We start from the raw sequence: 22,487 nt of genomic DNA, 5'->3' as shown, positions 1-22,487 counted from the left end.
CTTCAAATGACCCCTACCCTGTGCGCTGCCCTTGCTCAGGCCAATCCCGGTGCTGCAAGTGATGGCCCGGCTCACTCGTGTCTCACATTCACTACCGCAGATGTCCTTTTTCGGGTGGAGTCTCCTCACGGATCTTCGGTGCTTGACCGACGCCGGGTGTCCTCCAGGTCCGAGGGAAGGAAGGCTGGGCTCAGGCTCTTGACCGACGTCATCCGGACTCTGGGCTTTGACTGGCGCAGGTTGAGGATTCGGGCCTTGACTGGTGAAGTTGAGTCTTCAAAGTAGATCGGATCTTTGGTGCTTAACCAGCGTAGTCTGGACACTGGTTCTTACTGGGTGCCGCTGGGATCCTAACTGGAACCGGACAGCAGCCCGCTGGCACTCGCTTCCTGATCAGGCCCGTCACTCCGGCACCAGCATCTCATCCTGAGCACATCTGGACCGCTTACTAGTTTGACTCTAAAACCTGCTCCCGTTTGGCACACAGACCCTTTATAGTCAGGAACTCTGTCATCAATGGCACCTGACTAGGTGTTACATCCAAACCTCGTCCCTCCTGCAACTCTTTCTCTTCCGGGTAGTTCCACATGATCCCGTCTTAACAGTAGGTGGCAGCCTTCTCGAACCAGCGATGCACAGCGCCGAGATTGTTCATAAATATTGTCACCTTCTCTTCCACATGCTGCAGATTTTTTTTTCACATGTAGATTCGGTTCATGAAAAAAACGCTCATGTGAACAGTCCAATTGAATAACATTGATCCCAATTCTATCTGTGTGCTTTCCATTTTTTTCACAGACAACACTAGGACCAAAAATACGGTCGTGTAATCTTGGTCTTAGTCTCATTAATTTTGCAGTCTGAAATATTAATAGGACATAAAACTTTGCAAACGAGCGCAGGGACCAACACACAGATCAAGTCACCAATTTGTGAACATAACTGGGCCAAGTAATCATGTGTTTGGGGTAGCAAAAGTCTTATACAGTATTCTTGTATGCACAAGATCATTTATATTTATCATATCCTATTTATAACTACCTCCCATATCTACTCCCCAGTTTGCTTTTTTTACATGGCTTCTTAGAATGGGTTAAGACAAAAATCTGATATACACTGATCTTCACTGATAGAAGAAATCAGTTGTGCTGAGCCATGTGCACATGTTGAGTATTTTGTGTTTTTTACCTCAGTATATGTAAGCCAAAATCAGGAGTAGAACAATCAGAGGAGACGTATAATAGAAACACGTCACCACTTCTGTATTTATCACCCACTACTGGTTTTGGCTTACAAATACTGAGGTAAAAAACTCACCAAATACCCAGAGTGTGCAATAAATGCTGTTTATTTGCAGATATAGAGGTAATCTGCATAAAAATAGTCATAGCGGGCAATAATGGTTTCCAGTCACTGGGGAGGCGGAGGGAGCTTTAACAGTAACCACTCAAAACACAGTAAGTGTAGTGGCATACTGCTAGTAGTGGTAGATCATGTGGCCGCTATGATGCCTATGAGTTGGGGGGGCTGGTGCGCCCCCACCCCACCCACTTGACATCAAAATTTCAGTGGTATTTGTATCCTCCAGATACAGATGCAGTTGAATACAATGGTGGAAGAGAGAACATGCATCTGAGTGCACAATGGTATCACTAGATCACACCTGTTGGGTGCAGCCTCAATCTACATGCAGTTGGTAGGTATGCCCTTCTGTGACTGCGCCTATGCGCCATGACCCCACCTACGCTCACAATATTTTTTAATTTTGGGAAGAGAAGGGGACACAATTAGGACTTTTGCTATGTGGCCCTATCATTTATATGTATCTCTCTGGGAGCACACTGTAATCACTCCCTGGCATACTGACTGACAGCCCACTCTGCAGCATGTGTGTGCAGGCTCTGTGTGCAGAGCAGGCTGTCAGTCAGTATGCCTGGGAGTTATTACAGCACGCTTGCTATGTAGTAAGTGGTGACTGTAACAGCCCCATGCACTGTCCTTTATGATTGAAAGCAAGTGGCTAAAGAGAGAATATAACTTTTTTTTCCTTGTAACCATGTTCCAAATAAGCCAGCCAGACCCGATTTAAAAGCTACTTACCTGTGGCTTATACCTATATCTGCAGGTAAATAGCGTTTTTGGAGCTGACAGCCTCACTTTAAGTATAAAGCATGTGAATTTCCGTGAATTGAAAAAGAAAGTACTTCCTATAGAGCAACTTAAAAATCATATGTACGTGGAAATTACAAATAAATAGTTGTGCAAGCAAATATTTCATTATCTTTGGGAAAGACTGTAATAAAATGAACCAAAAGGAAACAAGTCTTAGATTCCATGACGTGTGCAGTATAGGTGATTGTGAAACCCTGGACTTAGTAGAAATGATCCATTATTACTGTACTTTGGAACACAGATCTATAAATGACATAGACCTGTGATACAGATAGAATCCAGTCACATGGGGTTTGGTTGTGAGGTTTACGCACTGGATTAACGTTTATTCCTTTCATCCATATGTGAATCAGACTTCAGCAGCACATGAAGTTATAAGGATGCCACTTCACTCTGTAGACAGTATTTATATATGCTTCGCTGTGTATCACAAGTCATTGTGTAATAAGTAATCCAAAAAAAGCATTGGCTGCCGCTACTCTGTTTCACCTTGTCCTAACTAACATTTTTACACTTACATACCTCACACTATAATCTTGAAATTGATGCACATGCGGCTCTTAATGAAGGACTCGCTGGAGTACAATGCGTCAAATTCATAGAGAGGCACACGTCACTTAATGAATTCGGCATATCTTATATGTGACCTGGGCCTCCGTGCACCTTGCTAGAACGCTACTCTAGTCGGTGACTGGAGCAGCATTTCTGGTATAAGTAACGCCAGCTCTTTTACTGAAATTGATGGGCGGGCGTAGCCATGTCTCATCCTCCTCCGGCTTCTAGCCAGTTCCACCCGTTTTGTTTAAGAAGCTTCATACTGGTGTGGAAATGGCAAAAGTCGCAAAGTTTTTGTGCAGCTTCACGTTGTGCAAAAATTTTGTGACTTTTCAAAGCATTTTATGCCAGTTTTCTGGTGTAAAAGTAAAAGCTTTGAATTACCCGGAATCGCCCCCATACACTCAGAATTTATCAAAAGTTATGATTCATAAGGCAGACTTAAATCAAATGTCCACAGGGGCAAGGCACACCTTTGGGTTGTCTGACAGACAGAAAATGCTACAACTACAATTTAGGCTACATTCCAACGAGTTTTTCGTGAATTTTTGATGTTGTAGATTTTCCGCAGAATTTCTGCACCTATTGGCTAAATTAGGCTACTGGGGCTTTTTTCATCACATTTTTAGTGCGTTTTTTACATGCATTTTGCATTTTCATTACGTTTTTGACTCTGTGGTTTCTGTCTCATTTTGGTATATGATGGGTTTTAAATAAAGCTGCTTTGGTTTTGATACTTCCTGATATATGGCTTATACAAAACTTTATTGATACAGTCATGTGTAGATTACATGTGTTACGGATACACACTAAACCTGCATATGCGTTTTTTATCTTCGAATTTTCTGCACCTAATACAATTCTATGGAGAAAATCCGCACATAAAACTCAGTGTACTCACAAGAGAAATTGATATGTTGCGGATTTTAAACAAGCACCACAGATTAGTTTACCCAGAGTAAAATAAAAAGCACAGTGAGCTTGAAATCTCTATAAATCCCATCCACTTTGCTGGAACTGTAAGTCAGAGATTCATTATGGAAACTGGTGTGATCAAACAATTGCAGGTTCAACTCTGATAGGGGGACTAAAAATAAATAAAAATATTGTAAAAAATATTAAACAAATATATAAAAGTGTAAATTTACCTCTTCCCTCATTCAAAAATGTTTAAATAAACAGATTTGAATTTGTCATATCCATAAAAGTCTAATCTATCAGTATATAAAATTATTGAAACCATATCTTAGATGCTAAAAAGAAAAAAATATTAATCTCCAGAATTACCATTTTTGATCACAAGTCCCCCAAAAAAAGCAATAAAAAGCAATCAAAGCAATTGCATTGCCCCTGAAAAATCAGGCCCTCACACAGGTCCAATGGTAGAAATATAAAAAATGGTTATAGAAACAAAATTAGCATTTTTTATCCGCTAACTTATAAAAAGAACCTTACCAGCTAAATAAAAAACAATGGCAGAATTGCATTTTTTCCATGGTTTCACCCCACTTGGATTTTTTTTTTCACATGTTCCAGTGCATTTTATGGTAAAATGAATGGTGTCATTCAAAACTACAAGTTGTTCTGCTAAAAACAAGACCTTATATAGCCAAGGCCTGAATTCAATTGAAAATCTGTGGGTTGACCTGAAGAGGGTCTTGTACAGGAGATGCCCTCACAATCTGACAGATTTAGAGCGTTATTCCAAAGAAGATTGGGCAGAGATTGCCAATTCTAGATGTGCTGATAGAATCCTATCCAAAAACACAATACTGTCATAAATTCAAAGGATACGGTAATAAAGTATTAGTTTAAGGGTGTCCATATTTATGCAATCACATTCATTTAGTTTATTTTTATTTTTCCACCTGAAAAGATTTTTTCGACTACGATTCTTTACATGACAAAAACCTCGCATTTTAACAGGGCTGCGTAGACTTTTTATATCCACTGTAGCTCTTGAAAGAGGGGGAAGGAAAAAAACAAAAGTGCAAAAAATGAAAAATTGCCATGTCTTTAAAGGGTTATTGTCTACACATTGTTTCCTTTAGTTACTTGCACTTTGGGAAGTGTCATTACCTGGGGCTCTGCACAATAATCTGATGTAGGAAATCTGGTAGAGGACTCTAATAACAATGTTTCCGACTTTTATCATAATAAAATTACAACCATGCAGAATTGTGAATTTATGTTAAATATTATTTAATATAATTTACATAACAGTCCTTGATGTTTGATGTACCCTCTAAACTTTAATGTCAGCTGTAATATTCCAAATTGTCCAGTTTACAGGAAAATTTCAATAATTTAAATTAAACAATAAGTTACACAACAATATATTAGAATATAAATATAACATGTTTGTGAAAACACCATCTTTCAGAAGGCCCTATTATTTACTGTTTGCTAGATCCAGGTTTTATACACTCTAAGGGCTCTTTCACACGTCAGTATCTGACACACGCACACCTCAGTGTGTTTTTGCGGACCATGTGTCCGTGTGCTCCACATAGAGACAAGTTCGTTTTTTTGCTAGCACATGGTCCACAAAACGTACCACACGGATGACATCCATGTGTCATCCGTGTGATACGTACCGGCGCCTGGGAATGTCGCTGTTCCCAGGCGCCGGTGCTGAACGTTGCCCTCATCATGGTTCCCAGCCGGCGATGCGATCAGCACCAGCAGGGACCATGATGAGGGTAGTAGTAGTGTACTCTCAGTGTCCCCACCTGTAAAATAAAGAACAAAATAATAAAATCCTTATACTCAGCTCTCCTAGGTGTCCCCCGCTGTAATCCTCTGACCGCTACTGCAGAGGAGCCGGGGAGGAGCGCTACATGTAGAGCTGATTCCCAGGCACCAGTCCGTGTGATCCAGATACGGCACACGTGCCACACACATGGACACACGGGCACGGATAACTCCGGTACCGGAAATATCGGACGTGTGAAACCGACCTAACTCAAACTCATAGACATTAAAAAGAGAAAATTATATTATATACTGTAAACAATCATTACCTGTACTTATTAGGTTTAAAATTGTCATATGTTTTTCTTACCTCCGTCATATCACAATCTTTGCTTGTTGAGCAGGTTAATTTCTAAGAATGCTGTCTCACAGCTTAAAGCATACCTGTCTTTTCATTATGTATGTGTGGCCATGCATATTTTATTAGCTTTCTGCATTTTTCTTTATCTCTAATTTTCAGTTCTTTCTGAGCTAGTGCGTGCAGACTAACTGTTATGATATTTTCGGGAAAACAAAAGCAGAGGGTTTCCTGCTTTTTTCACTATTGGGCAGATCTTCAAAAACAGCATGGAATGCACTATGCAGCAATACTGAGTGCTATAGCTGTAAATTCAGATCTGGCCTAAGCTAAATCACTCACTAATTGCAGCACTATCTTCCTGTCTCTCTCCCTTCTTGTTTCTCTGCTCCTAATTCCTCCTTCCATTTACATAGAGTATAATAGGAGTTATTCGCTGAAGTCTCACTGTGCTGGCAGCTCTCATTTCATTGATTAAGACAGATTTGAGCTGTTTTTGGCAGAGTGGAAGGAGTGTTCAGCAGGAAGGATAGTGAGGTGTAGAAGAAGTTGCTCATAAGTGGAGAAAAAGCAGATTTGTGACAGGATATATTGAAGGAAATCTGTCACCAGGTTTTTGCCAACTAATCTGAGAGCAGCATAATTTAGGCTAGTGATGTACCACTTACTGGGCTGCTTGTTGTAGTTTTCATAAAATCACTCATTAATCAGCAGAAGATTATCATTACAGGACTAGTAAACCTGCTGCCATGTAGTGCTCCATATTCATGAGTTCTGTATAACCCCACCCCACCTCTAATTGTCAGCTTTGTGCATATGCATAGTGTGCACAGAAAGCTGTCAATCATTGGTGTGGGCGGGGTTATACAGCGCTCAGCATTAAGAGAACTGGTGGACCTTCAACAGATAAAACAGTGCTGCAGCAATCAACCAAGCAAGTGATGCATCACTGAAATCAGGGTATCTGCCTCTATATCATGCTGTTTTCAGATGTGGTAGCAAAGACCTGGTGACAGATTCCCTTTAACTTCTTAATAATGAGCTTCTTACATGTATGGTGTTCGACGGAAGCGAATGAATGGAGTGAGCTCAGAAGCTGGGCCCTCCCTATTCTTGGCAAATGATGGCTGTGTTATTCAGCCATCATCTACAGGGAATGGGGTGGGCTCAGATTATTATGCCCATCTGCTCCAACGAAATGCGATTGCGCGGTGTCAATGGGTTGCTATGACAGACAGGGGCCTGATGAAGTTTCCCGTGCATGCCATGACAGTACACCTGTGAATGGCAGCCTGTGGCTGAAGTTCATAAGAGACAGTGATTTGCTTTATATACAGCAAGATCATGAAATGATTGAAGGTTCAATTCCCTTCAAGGAACTACAAAATACAGTGAAAATAAAAAAGTTTTAAAAAATATAAAAAAACATAAAAACTTTGAACCAATCCCTTTTCCCCCCATTTAAAATAAGGATCTTAAATAAAAAAAAACAAAACGTGATATCGAAGTCAATTTTTTTTTTTTCACGAATTTCTGTTTTTTTTTCACCACTTTTATATAAAAAAAAATGCAGGTTTGGTATTGCTATATCCATACTGATCTGGAGAATCATATTTCTAGGTCATCTGTACTGCACAATGAACGCCATAAAAACAAAATCCAGAAAACAAATGCGTAACTGCTTTTTTTTTTGCAATTTCACATCACTTGGAATTTTTCCGTCTTCCAGCACATTATATGGTAAAGTCAATGGTGTCATTCAAAAGTAAAACTCGACCTGCAAAAACCAAGCCCTCATAAGGCTATGTAGGAGGAAAAATAAAAAAGTTATGGCTCTTGGAAGAAGGGGAGGAAAAAACGAAATCGCAAAAATGAAAAATTGGCTGGTTTATAAAGGGTTAAAAGTCACCTTAGCTCTCCGTCTACTATTGATTTATGCTAAAATTTCTCAAAGAACAATGACCATTTAAAGAGTGACTTCCTAAGTCAATTTTGTTGTTTTTGGTCCTAGGAGTTAATTAGATTGTCTACGCAGATCTTCAGTATACCCTTTCATGCACCTGCATGCTTTCAGGACGTGATTCTTAGCTGAAATACAAAAAAAATAATAATTGATAACATATAACTTCTGTGTCAAAAAAAACCCATCCAGGACGGATACCTATTGTCACCAGGTCTCATGCATACAGATAGCAGAAGTGAGTGTGTGCACCTAAGTCAGGTGTTATTCTATCGTATGCATTAAAGGGAATCTGTCAGCAGGTTTTTGGCACCTAATCTGACAGCGGCATAATATAGGGCCAAAAATCCTGATTCCAGTGATGTGTCACTTACTGAGCTGCTTAGGGTCATTTTGATCAAATAACTGCTTTATCAGCAGGAGATTATCACTAGAGGACTAGTAAACCTGCTGCCAGGTAGTCAAGCATATTCATTAGCTCTGTATAACCCCGCCCCCACCACTGAATGGCAACATTCTGTGTAGAGTGTACTTGAGCAGACAGCTGCCAATCAGTAGTGTGGGCGGGGTTATACAGAGCTCAGCATTCAGAGAACTGCTAGATCTTCAGCAAATAAAACTATGATTTTATCAAAATGACAGCAAGCAGCCTTGTAAGTGATACATCGCTATAATTAGGGTCTCTTTCTCTACACTATGCTACTTTCAGATGGGGTAGCAAAAACTTGATAAAAGATTCCCTTTAATTGTAATTAATACAAAAGCTAATGAATTGACTATATAAAAGGCATTAATGTGCAGATGATAAAAAGGCATGAAAGGTAAGCATGGAGAGAAGACAGATATTGGTGAGAGATTGATATCCCTTTGTAATCTCATTATATTTGTCATATAAATGTGCTAGAGTTAATGGCAGTCATACATTTGTCTTTTATTTTATGTGAGGTGAACAACGCACTAACCTTCATTTTTCATCATTTATTCTGCATTGCCAAAACCATTTGTCAGACATTCTTCACAGTATGATGTGCTGTCTGGTCCTGATGAGCAGCTACACTCCACCGGCCTGCTTGTATAAGCTAGATCACCCATCCGCAGCTTCTGATCACTTAGTGACGTATTTCTGTTTTGTATTGGTGTACAAATAACATTTTCTGTGCTTCTAAATTTCCTGGAGTCTCCTAAATATGTGACTTCAGACTGGCTGCATTCACGTGGAGTTATGGCATCTTGTTTCCTTTCATGCACACTGAAATAACTGTCCACATTTTCATCACTTTCAACGGGAACATTGGCATTACTCAAAGGCAGTGGACAAAGACAAGGTGGAACGGACATGAGTGACTTAGGATGATCTTCAGTGCATTTGTCAGAAGTCTTACAGCTGTTAGTCATTTCCAGAATCTGTGGGAACATTTACAGTCAATCTAAGTGGAGAGAAAGACATTTTCAAAGTGTCTTACTCAACATAAAATTGTAATATCAATGATTTTCCACACTGATTTGAAATTACAGTGCATTGTGAAAGTATTTGGCCCCCTTGAACTTTTCTACCTTTTGCCACATTTCTGGCTTCAAACATAAAGATATAAAATTCTAATATTTTTGGGAAGAATCAACAACAAGTGGGACACAATAGTGAAGTGGAATGAAATTTATTGAATATTTTAAACTTTTTTAACAAATTAAAAACTGAAAAGTGGGGCGTGCAATATTATTCGGCCCCCTTGAGTTTATACTTTGTAGCACCACCTTTTGCTGCAATTACAGCTACAAGTCGCTTGGGGTATGTCTCTATCAGTTTTGCACATCGAGAGGCTGAAATTTTTGCCCATTCTTCCTTGCAAAACAGCTCGAGCTCATTGAGGTTGGAGGGAGGGCGTTTGTGAACAGCAGTTTTCAGCTCTTTCCACAGATTCTCGATTGGATTCAGGTCTGGACTTTGACTTGGCCATTCTAACACCTGGATACCTGGATACGTTTATTTTTGAACCATTCCATTGTAGATTTTGCTTTATGTTTGGGATCATTGTCTTGTTGGAAGATAAATCTCCGTCCCAGTCTCAGGTCTTTTGCAGACTCCAACAGGTTTTCTTCCAGAATGGTCCTGTATTTGGCTCAGTCCATCTTCCCATCAATTTTAACCATCTTCCCTGTCCCTGCTGAAGAAAAGCAGGCCCAAACCATGATGCTGCCACCACCATGTTTGACAGTGGGGATGGTGTTTTGAGGGTGATGAGCTGTGTTGCTTTTACGCCAAACATATCGTTTTGCATTGTGGCCAAAAAGTTCGATTTTGGTTTCATCTGACCAAAGCACCTTATTCCACATGTTTGGTGTGTCTCCCAGTTGGCTTGTGGCAAACTTCAAACGAGACTTTTTATGGATATCTTTGAGAAATGGCTTTCTTCTTGCCACTCTTCCATAAAGGCCAGATTTGTGCAGTGTCCTATGGACAGACTCTCCCACCTCAGCTGTAGATCTCTGCTGTTCATCCAGAGTGATCATGGGCCTTTTGGCTGCATCTCTGATCAGCCTTCTCCTTGTTCGAGATGAAAGTTTAGAGGGACGGTTGGGTCTTGGTAGATTTGCAGTGGTCTGATACTCCTTCCATTTCAATATGATCGCTTGCACAGTGCTCCTTGAGATGTTTAAAACTTGGGAAATCTTTTTGTATACAAATCCAGCTTTAAACTTCGCCACAACAGTATCTCGGACATGCCTGGTGTGTTCCTTGGTCTTCATGATGCTCTCTGCACTTGAAACAGAACCCTGAGACTATCACAGAGCAGGTGCATTTATACGGAGACTTGATGACACACAGGTGGATTCTATTTATCATTACCAGTCATTTAGGACAACATTGGATCATTCAGAGATTGCTGCACTGAAAGTAAAGGGGCCTAATAATATTGCACGCCCCACTTTTCAGTTTTGAATTTGTTAAAAAAGTTTAAAATATCCAATAAATTTCGTTCCACTTCACGATTGTGTCCCACTTGTTGTTGATTTTTCCCCCCAAAATTAGAATTTGATATCTTTATGTTTGAAGCCAGAAATGTGGCAAAAGGTAGAAAAGTTCAAGGGAGCCAAATACTTTCACATGCACTGTATTTATACAGTACAGACCAAAAGTTTGGACATACCTTCTCATTTGAAGATTTTTCTGTATTTTCATGACTATGAAAATTGTACATTCACACTGAAGGCATCAAAACTATGAATTAACACATGTGGAATTCTATACTTAACAAAAAAGTGTGAAACAACTGAAAATATGTCTTATATTCTAGGTTCTTCAAAGTAGCCACCTTTTGCTTTGATGACTGCTTTGCACACTCTTGGCATTCTCTTGATGAGCTTCAAGAGGTAGTCACCAGAAATGGTCTTCCAACAATCTTGAAGGAGTTCCCAGAGATGCTTAGCACTTGTTGGCCGTTTTGCCTTCACTCTGCGGTCCAGCTCACTCCAAACCATCTCGATTGGGTTCAGGTCTGGTGACTGTGGAGGCCAGGTCATCTGGCGTAGCACCCATCACTCTCCTTCTTGGTCAAATAGCCCTTACACAGCCTGGAGGTATGTTTGGGGTCATTGTCATGTTGAAAAATAAATGATGGTCCAACTAAACGCAAACCGGATGGAATAGCATGCCACTGCAAGATGCTGTGGTAGCCATGCTGGTTCAGTATGCCTTCAATTTTGAATAAATCCCCAACATTGTCACCAGAAAAGCACCCCCACACCATCACACCTCCTCCTCCATGCTTCACAGTGGGAACCAGGCATGTAGAGTCCATACGTTCACCTTTTCTGCATCGCACAAAGACATGGTGATTGGAACCAAAGATCTCAAATTTGGACTCATCAGACCAAAGCACAGATTTCCACTGGTCTAATGTCCATTCCATGTGTTCTTTAGCCCAAACAAGTCTCTTCTGCTTGTTGCCTGTCGTTAGCAGTGGTTTCCTAGCAGCTATTTTACCATGAAGGCCTGCTGCACAAAGTCTCCTCTTAACAGTTGTTGTAGAGATGTGTCTGCTGCTAGAACTCTGTGTGGCATTGACCTGGTCTCTAATCTGAGCTGCTGTTAACCTGCGATTTGTGAGGCTGGTGACTCGGATAAACTTATCCTCAGAAGCAGAGGTGACTCTTGGTCTTCCTTTCCTGGGGCAGTCCTCATGTGAGCCAGTTTCTTTGTAGCGCTTGATGGTTTTTGCAACTGCACTTGGGGACACTTTCAAAGTTTGCCCAATTTTTTGGACTGACTGACCTTCATTTCTTAAAGTAATGATGGCCACTAGTTTTTCTTTACTTAGCTGCTTTTTTCTTGCCATAATACAAATTCTAACAGTCTATTCAGTAGGACTATCAGCTGTGCATCTACCAGACTTCTGCACAACACAACTGATGGTCCCAACCCCATTTATAAGGCAAGAAATCCCACTTATTAAACCTGACAGGGCACACCTGTGAAGTGAAAACCATTTCCAGTGACTACCTCTTGAAGCTCATCAAGAGAATGCCAAGAGTGTGCAAAGCAGTCATCAAAGCAAAAGGTGGCTATTTTAAAGAACCTAGAATGTAAGACATATTTTCAGTTGTTTCACACTTTTTTGTTAAGTATATAATTCCACATGTGTTAATTCATAGTTTTGATGCCTTCAGTGTGAATGTACAATTTTCATAGTCAAGAAAATACAGAAAAATCTTTAAATAAGAAGGTGTGTCCAAACTTTTGGTCTGTACTGTAGGCTGAATTTTCCACCACACATTTTTTTTTTTAGCCTCCCCACATAACATGGGTTAAGAAGCCAAACCAGACAATCAATTTGCAGACATGTGTTTTAGGGTGTTTGCTCCTCCTCGGTGCAAAACAGGAGATCTGATTTGACTAGGTGAGAGGCCTCAGATGGGGATGTAAGGTTGTTGCAAATAGCCTCTTTAAAGAGGAAAAGGACTTGAACTTTTGGATCAAGGAAAAACACTTGAACATCTATTGGATGCAACAATCCTAAAGGTCAATATTGACCCTTTAATGAGACTTGGTGATAAATATAATAAATGAATCCGCACCATTTCAATTGTGGGTCTTTGCTTGGCAAGCAGTGACGTGGCTTCAAAAGATATGTTTAGAAGTTTGTGTGCAACATCAACAGGCCAGTTCTCAGCTTTCATGTCCACGATCTGGAGAAGAGGTTCAATGCCACTTTTATCCATTTCATTCCAAAACAAATCTCTCTATACGTTGAACATAAAAAGTATAGATTACACTATGATTAAATAAACAAATTAATAGAAAGACAGATAAATAGCCACTTAAAACAAAGAAAATGTAAAAAAAATGCACCATATATATACTGGTCCCATTGTGGAAACAACATTACTCCTATAGGTCAAAAGATATGAGGCAATAGATGCAGAAACATTAGCACATTGGCATCCATCCCTATCCGGAAATCTTCCATTTGTACCAAAACTTCCTGACGTGCATCATGGGATTATTTTTGTTGTGTTGTGGAATATCGAGATCTCAGGATGTCAGGTGCTGATTGGAATCTTACTGAATAAACCAAATAAGACATAAAACTCAAGCTAATTGCAGTTTTAGTTATTGGTTGGTGGGTAATTATGTACATGACAAAACAACTTGCTGTGCAGCTCTAATGAAAATTATTTACAATGGTAACAGTAGATGATTCAAAGAGAAATCCAGTAAAGGAATTAAAAATTCCACATTCTTTTTTTTACCCTGGGTGGTCCTGTTCCTGTATGCAGTTTTCATATGACAAAAGAAAGCAGAAAGTACTAATGGTAATATAATAAAACTCACCAAATATGTATTGTTGGGTCCATTTAGAACAGCTTGCCTTCCACTTAAGACTTCCATTATTAGCTTAATAAAAAAGAAGTTACGCTGTATTAGTCCACTAGTTACTACATGATAATAAGAAACTATTTGAGCCAGTTTCTGGTTGTGTTATTGATTTTCTGTGAGCAATTGAATTTAGGGACTATAGAAACAATAAGTTATACAAATTTCATATAGGGAAAATATATATTCTTGTACCGTGTTAGCCAGTAGGTAGAACAATATTTAGATTTGAGAGTCCTCAGTGGTTGATACCTTTTAATGGCTAACTGAAAAGATGGTAACAAATTGCAAGCTTTCGAGACTACGCAGGTCTCTTCAGGACTATAAGATTCCAGGTAAGTTCAGCTGTATCACATTTAATGTAGTGTACTTAATTATATGCACCAAATGTCCAGCTGGGGGTCTTTATGTAGGGGAGACAGGGCAAAAACTTAGAACAAGGATGAATCATCATCGCCACACAATAAAAGAAAAAAGAATAGATCTACCTGTAGCCAAGCATTTTTGTTCCCCTGATCACAGCATAAAAGACATGAAATTACTGGTATTAAAAGGTAACTTCAAATCTCAAAGAGAAAGAAGAATCTCAGAATATAAACTGATGGTAACCTTTAACACTTTCAGAGCAGGAATGAATGTGTTGCATGGATTTATGTCATTCTACATCAACTAAAGAATGTGCCCCTCAGACTTGTGAGGCCATCACAACACTGGACCTAGTCACAGGACAATAAAACCTTCACACTCCTTATCTATTAACTGATAAAATATTTATAGCCAGAACTGTTTATCTCTTCCATAATAACTCTGCTTTCCATCACCTGTCTTACCTATTGAATATTTTGTGTGTCTTATTGTGTATAAATATGTGACTTTTCAGATTTTGTGGTATACTAGCCTGATGAAGAGACCTGCGTAGTCTCGAAAGCTTGCAATTTGTTACCATCTTTTCAGTTAGCCGTTAAAAGGTATCAACCACTGAGGACTCTCAAATCTAAATATTTTACAAATTTCCTATTAATTTTAGGTCTACAAATTTACTGCCAATTTTTCCTATGTCTGTCAGCATTCTCTTTTTGTTGGGTTTAAAATCCCAAGTAGTGTCAAGTCTTATGTTTTTGAGTAATCTGGTATTAATATACATAAATATATACAGTGGGGAAAATAAGTACTTGATACACTGTCGACTTGGCAAGATTTTACATCTACAAAAAATTGAGAGATCTGGAATTTTTATCGTAGGTACACTTCAACTGTGAGAGACAGAATCTAAAAAATAAAAAAAAAACAGAAAATCACATTGTATGATTTTTAAATAATTAAATTGCATTCTATTGCATGAAATAAGTATTTGATCACATACCAACCAGCAAGAATTCTGGCTCTCACACACCTGTTAGTTTCTGTTTAAGAAGCCCTCCTACTCTGCACTCATTACCTGTATTAATTTCACCTGTTAGAACTTGTTATCTATATAAAGACACCTGTCCACACACTCAATCACACTCCAACCTCTCCACCATGGCCAAGACCAAAGAGCTGTCTAAAGACATAAGGAACAAAATTGTAGACCTGCACAAGGCTGTGATGTGCTACAGGACAATAGGCAAACAGCTTGTTGAGAAGGCAACAACTGTTGGCGCAATTATTAGAAAATGGAAGAAACACAAGATGACTGTCAATCTTCCTCGGTCTGGGGCTCCATGCAATATCTCGCCTCATGGGCTAAGGATGATTGTGAGAAAGGTCAGGAATCAGCCCAGAAATACACGGGAGGACCTGGTCAATGACCTGAAGAGAGCTGGGACCACAGTCTCAAACATTACCATTAATAACACACTTCACCGTCCTACTTAAAAATGCTGCAGGGCAGGCAAGGTCCCCCTGCTCACGCCAGCACATGTCCAGGCTGATTTGAAGTTCACCAATGAGTCATGACCATTTAGATGATCCAGAGAAGGCAAGGGAGAAGTTTATGTGGTCAGATGAGACCAAAATAGAACTTTATGGTATCATCTCCACTAGCCGTGTTTGGAGAAGAAAGATGAGTACAACCCCAAGAACACCGTGCCAACTATGAAGCATGATGGGGGAAACATCATACTTTGGGGGTGCTTTTCTGCAAAGGGGACAGGATGACTGCACTGTATTGAAGGGAGGTTGGATGGGGTCATGTATTGTGAGATTTTGGCCAACTACCTCCTTCCCTCAGTAAGAGCATTGAAGATGGGTTCTGGCTGGGTATTTTAGCATGACAATGACCCGAAAAACACAAACAGGGCCATTAAGGAGTGGCTTTGTAAGAAGCATTTCAAGGTCCTGAGGTGGCCTAGCCAGTCTCCAGACCTGAACCCAATAGAAAATCTTTGGAGGGAGCTGAAACTCAATATTACCCAGTGACAGCCCTGAAACCTGAAAGATCTGGAGAAGATCTGTATGCAGGAGTGGGGCAAAATCCCTGCTGAAGTGTGTGCAAACTTGGTCAAGAACTACAGGAAACGTCTGACCTCTGTAATTGCAAACAAAGGTTTCTGTACCAAATATTAAGTTCTGTTTTTCTATTGTATTAAATACTTATTTCATGCAATAAAATGCTAATTAATTATGTAAAAATCATACAATGTGATATTCTGGATTTTTTTAAGAATCTGTCTCTCATAGTCGAAGTGTACCTTCGATAAAAATTACAGACCTCTCCATTCTTTGTAGGTGGGAAAACTTGCAAAATCGTCAGTGTATCAAATACTTATTTTTCCCCATGTATATATAGAAATATATATATATGCATATACAGGTGCATCTCACTAAATTAGAATATCATCAAAAAGTTAATTTATTTCAGTTCTTCAATACAAAAAGTGAAACTGATATATTATATAGAGTCATTACAAACAGAGTGATCTATTTCAAGTGTTTATTTCTGTTAATCTTGATGATTATGGCTTACAGCCAATAAAAACACAAAAGTTGTTATCTCAGTAAATTAAAATAATTATCAAAAAACACCTGCAAAGGCTTCCTAAGCGTTTAAAAAGGTCCCTTAGTCTGTTTCAGTAGGCTCCATAATCATGGGAAAGACTGCTGACTTGACAGATGTCCAGAAGGAAGTCACTTTTTGTATTGAAGAACTGAAATAAATTAACTTTTTGATGATATTATAATTTAGTGAGATGCACCTGTATATTATCTCACTTGGGAGCGAGAAAAGATATTACAGGAACCATGTCTATTTAAAAGTGCGGCTGGTTTATTTCAGTCCTCATAAACTGCATCACAGGAAAACTCAAATACAGTCCTTGTCTGGCACAAAATGAAACAAAGTAAAAAGTCCATTCAATAGTGCGGGATCGCCCACCTGAGTTAAGAGTCCAGCTTCTTAGTCCTTTAACAAATGCACAGGACGTGTGAGAGACAAACAGGCCTCATTTTACAATGTAAACTACACCCAAGGGTGGAGATATGGTGAGCAGCCTTCTCACCCAATTCTTCAGGTGCTCACAATCAACCTGTCATGGCTGATCAAAGTCACTTGCAAAGTACCGGAGAGGAGATATGTAGCACTGAGATTGTTAGCTCTAGTAATTAAACATATTAAAAAAGTTCCAGCACACGAAGGAATGAGGGGGTTAATCGGCCATCTTGAGTGCAAGGTTGATTAAACACCTGTAGAAAGGGAGGAAGTCAGAAGATAAAATCTGAGCCTTTTATAGCAATTTTGGTGTGGTGGGTCTCGAGACCAAAGCTCTGGAGCTTGTTTCTCATGTGAAGACAAGCTAAACATTAGGATGTTTGTTCCTTAGATGAGCGATTACCCGTAGCAACAAGGACTGTGCAATACATTATGTTTTGTTTTTCCTGTTAGGACGGAAAGGCCGTGCTTGTTTTTGCTAACATTGCCATGGTTTATGCAGAGCTATTAATAAACCACCGAAGACTTAAAGAGACTGTGTTCCTGTGTCTACCTCTATGTGCTACCAAGTAAGCCGATCTACCACAATTTAAATATATATATATACACATATATATTGTAATGCAGCAGCTTGCTGCATTGCTAAAATGTCCAGGGGGTGTGTTCTGTCTGACCATTTAGCTCCCCCTCAGGTGACTGATCACATGACTGTGACATCATCACAGGTCCTGTGTGCACAGAAGGATATATAAATCCTGGTGGTTTTGAAACAGTTAGAGAGAGTGGCCTGGTGAGGCCTGGAGTGGCCTGGTAAGGCAAGAGGCCTGGTCTCTGTGTGGGACTCCACTAGCCTGGAAGGCAGAGGCTGGATCCCTGTGTTTGAGATACCAGTAGCCTTGGAAGGCAAGAGGCCTGGTCCCTGTGTGGGACTCCACTAGCCTGGAAGGCAAAGGCTGGATCCCTGGGTTTCAGATACCAGTAGCCTTGGAAGGCACGTGGCTTGGAGACTACGTCTGGGAAGCCTTAAAGCAACAGCTGTGGCAGAACCGAGCTGAGAGAAGCAGCTGAGACCCGGCAAAGGTAAATCGGCGCTATAAGTGAATATTGTTGCTGTACCTTGCTGAAGTCTGTATTTGAAGCCAAGCGGGCATAGCTGCCACTGAAAAGGCTCTAGGATACATGTGTAACATTCCTGCGAGCCACTGAGATGGACTATGTTATGTGCGGTTTATGATGTGTAATAAACTGCTGAACTACATATTACCGGAAAACGTTGCAGGTGTGCTTTAATTGACCCGGTGAAGCGAGTACCCCAGCATGATGAATAGCGCTACCTTACTCTATATATATATATATATATATATATATATATATATATATATATATATATATATATATATATATATATATATATATATATATATATATATATATATATATATATGTATGTATGTATATATATATATACAGTGGTGGCCAAAAGTATTGGCACCCCTGCAATTCTGTCAGATAATACTCAGTTTCTTCCTGAAAATGATTGCAATCATTAATTCTTTGGTATTATTATCTTCATTTAATTTGTCTTCAATGAAAAAACACAAAAAGAATTGTCCTAAAGCCAAATTGGATACAATTCCACACCAAACCTAAAAAAGGGGGTGGACAAAAGTATTGGCACTGTTTGAAAAATCATGTGATGCTTCTCTAATTCGTGCAATTAACAGCACCTGTAACTTACCTGTGGCACCTAACAGGTGTTGGCAACAACTAAATCACACTTGCAGCCAGTTAACATGGATTAAAGTTAACTCAACTTCTGTCCTGTGTCCTTGTGTGTACCACATTGAGCATGGAGAAAAGAAAGAAGACTAAAGAACTGTCTGAGGACTTGAGAAACCAAATTGTGAGGAAGCATGAGCAATCTCAAGGCTACAAGTCCATCTCCAAAGACCTGAATGTTCCTGTGTCTTCCGTGCGCAGTGTCATCAAGAAGTTTAAATCCCATGGCACTGTAGCTAACCTCCCTAGATGTGGGCGGAAAAGAAAAATTGACGAGAGATTTCAACACAAGATTGTGCGGATGGTGGATAAAGAACCTCGACTAACATCCGAACAAGTTCAAGCTGCCCTGCAGTCCGAGGGTACAACAGTGTCAACCCGTACTATCCGTCGGCGTCTGAATGAAAAGGGACAGTATGGTAGGATACCGAGGAAGACCCCATTTCTTACCCCGAGACATAAAAAAGCCAGGCTGGAGTTTGCCAAAATTTATCTGAGAAATCCTAAATCATTTTTCAGATGAGACAAAAGTAGAGCTTTTTGGCAAAAAGCATCAACATAGAGTGTACAGAAATAAAAAAGAGGCATTCAAAGAAAAGAACACGGTCCCTACAGTCAAACATGGCGGAGGTTCCCTAATGTTTTGGGGTTGCTTTGCTGTCTCGGACACTGGACTGCTTGACCGTGTGCATGGCATTATGAAGTCTGAAGACTACCAACAAATTTTGCAGCATAATGTAGGGCCCAGTGTGAGAAAGCTGGGTCTCCCTCAGAGGTCATGGGTCTTCCAGCAGGACAATGACCCAAAACACACTTCCAAAAGCACTATAAAATGGTTTGAGAATAAGTACTGGAGACTTCTAAGGTGGCCAGCAATGAGTCCAGACCTGAATCCCATAGAACACCTGTGGAGAAATCTCAAAATGGCAGTTTGGAGAAGGCACCCTTCAAATATCAGGGACCTGGAGCAGTTTGCCAAAAAGAATGGTCTACAATTCCAGCAGAGCATTGTAAGAAACTCATTGATGGTTACAGGAAACGGTTGTTCGCAGTTATTTTGGCTAAAGGTTGTGCAACCAAGTATTAGGCTGAGGGTGCCAATACTTTTGTCTGGCCCATTTTTGGAGTTTTGTGTGAAATGATCAATGATTTGATTTTTGCTTCATTCTCTTTTGTGTTTTTTCCTTGCAAGCAAATTAAATTAAGATAATAATACCAAAGAATTTGTGATTGCAATCATTTTCAGGAAGAAACTGAGTATTATCTGACAGAATTGCAGGGGTGCCAATACTTTTGGCCACCACTGTATGTATAATGCCAAGGTGCACGCTATTTCTATGATTTAACCATTTATTAACAAGAATAAACAGAGAAAAAATACTAAATATAGCTACAAAACAATTTATTGCACTGTAACGGCTGTTTGCCGGACTGGACTTGAATACTCATAGCTTGCAGCTTACAACTAATCAATGTGCCTTATAATAAGATCCTGTTGATGCCTGTAGCCTGCTGTCCACACTTGGGGATTTTTGTTAGGCCTGAACAGAAACTGTATGATAGTTTAAAGTGAAGCTATCATCAGAAAATGACCTATTTCCCTTCACGACCTTTGATGTATATTTAAATAAAAGGTTGTGTCCTATCTTTGATATGGGCTCGCACGCCGAGCCCACATCTTTCCCTGCACTTGATGACTGAAGTACTGCTATGTATAGCACAGTCGATCAGACGATCGCAGCTTCAAGTCTCCTAAGAGGACTATTAAAGTCAGTAAAAAGTGTGAAAAGAAAGTTTTAAAAAATGTGAAAAAAATAAAAAAAACACAAGTTCAAATCACGCCCCTTTTGACCCACTGAAAATAAAACAATTAAAATAATTAAAGATACACATATTTGGTATCGCTGCATTCAGAAATGTCCGATCTAGCAAAATATGAAAACAAATAATCCGATCGGTAAATGATGTAATGAGAAAAAGAATCGAAAACGCAAGGATTACATTTTTTTGGCCGCCGCAACATTGCAATGAAATGCAATAAGAAGCGATCAAAGCATTGTATCTAACCAAAAATAGTATAATTAAAAACGTCAGGTCGCCGCACAAAAAATAAGAGCTCACTTAGCCCCAGATCCCCAAAAATGAAAACACTACGGGTCTTGGAAAATGGTGACACATGCGAATTATTTTTTCTTACACATGTCAGAATTTTTTTCCACCACTTAAATGAAAAAAAACGATATGTTTAGTATCTGCGTACTCGTACTGACCTGTGGGATCATAATGGTAGGTCAGTTTTACCATATAGTAACCATGGTAAATAAAAAAAAAAATTGTGAAATTGCACTTTTTTTGCAATTTCACCACACTGAGCATTTTTTCTTCCCATTTTCCAATACACAATATGGTAAAAATCAATGGCGTCATTCAAAAGTACAACTCGTCCCGCAAAAAAAAAATCCTCATACGGCTATATTGACGGGAAAAATTAAAAAGTTATGGCTCTTGGAAGAAGGGGAGGAAGAAATGAAAACGCAAACACGGTAAAAATCGCAAGGTCATTAAGGGGTTAAAACAAGTTTTTGTCTTACATGAAAGCACAATCTTTATATTTGGGAACCTCTCAGATTCTTAAATGTTGCAAAAATTGCACCAAAATAACTTTCATACATCAAATCATATTGGGGCGAGGATTCAGACTACATTGGCAAGAAATTTTGTGACTTTTCGAAAAGTCGCAAATGATAAATCAGCTGAAATTAGAAAAACCTAAACTCTGCCCACAATAATGAAGTAAAAGGAAAAAAACAGGCAAGCACAATATAAACTTAAAAAAAAAGAACAAATTAAAAGAAGAATTAGGTGCCAATAAAAAAAACAGACAAAAAACACAAAAAGATAGTCAAAAAAAGGTGCAAATGCAATAATGAAGTGAGCCCAGAGTGCTTTGTTATATAGCTTGATTTGCATAGTAAACCTTGGTGATGAAGTTTATCATTAAATGAAAGGTGGTTTTTACACACTCACAACTCCATAACTGTACACATCAGTTTTCGGTGACAGTTCTCCCCTCCTAATGTACTCCTCTGGCAAGTATCCCAGGATCTGTAGCTTGGCATAATCCATCTTTATAGTGTAAAGCTGATTTATCAGGTAAGATCTCAAATGGACCATAGCAAAGTCTGAGAGCTTTGGCTGAAAATGCTGATCAAGCAATATACTTTTGCTGAAAAACAGGAAAAATTAACTATTAACTGTGATATATAGAATCTGTTAATTTTAGTCATAAGCTTGAGTTCACACTAATGTAAAGCCTCAAGATACAAGATACCGTTAGCCATCAAAGCAACACTTCTTCTAGGTGCACCTGCACACACAATTTTTGAAAGAACTTGACATGGAATTTGTTAAAAACATCTGGGAGAACTGACCACCGCTGTTCTATAGATGTAGGCTTGTGCAAATCCTTCTGTCTCTTCATGTAATCACAGACATGCTTGATGCTAAGATCATGGCTCTGGAGCTATATCATCACTTCCAAGACTCCTTGTTCTTCTTTATGCTGACATTTGATGTATTCTATGAGCCAATTGGACTCTTCCCTGATATTACATTACATGATGGATAAGTATCTGCCTGTATTTCTCAGCATTGAGGACCCCATTAATCCTGACCAAATATCCAACTA

The 22,487-nt window shown here is 39.3% G+C and overlaps 1 protein-coding gene across 2 annotated transcripts in view; it reads right to left on the bottom strand.

Moving 5' to 3' along the window:
* Positions 1-7,557: 7,557 nt before the first annotated feature.
* IRAK3 (interleukin 1 receptor associated kinase 3) overlaps positions 7,558-22,487 on the bottom strand; it is a 36,015-nt gene continuing 21,085 nt past the window's right edge. Inside the window, exons 7-11 of one of the 2 annotated variants that reach the window (XM_073651734.1) lie at positions 21,827-22,025; positions 13,570-13,632; positions 12,813-12,977; positions 8,702-9,143; positions 7,558-7,867 (exon numbers count right to left, since the gene is read on the bottom strand). In XM_073651734.1, the coding sequence (XP_073507835.1) occupies positions 8,718-9,143; positions 12,813-12,977; positions 13,570-13,632; positions 21,827-22,025 (853 nt within the window). In that variant the 3' untranslated portion in view covers positions 7,558-7,867; positions 8,702-8,717. The remainder of the gene's footprint in view (positions 7,868-8,701; positions 9,144-12,812; positions 12,978-13,569; positions 13,633-21,826; positions 22,026-22,487) is intronic. The other variant, XM_073651735.1, reaches the window with a different exon arrangement.

The sequence above is a fragment of the Phyllobates terribilis genome, unplaced genomic scaffold (assembly GCF_046119375.1).
Source record: "Phyllobates terribilis strain yellow unplaced genomic scaffold, ASM4611937v1 Scaffold_11__3_contigs__length_659146591, whole genome shotgun sequence".
Taxonomy (NCBI): domain Eukaryota; kingdom Metazoa; phylum Chordata; class Amphibia; order Anura; family Dendrobatidae; genus Phyllobates; species Phyllobates terribilis.
The sequence above is the reverse complement of the archived record's forward strand: the minus strand, read 5'-3'. Positions and strand labels throughout refer to the sequence as shown.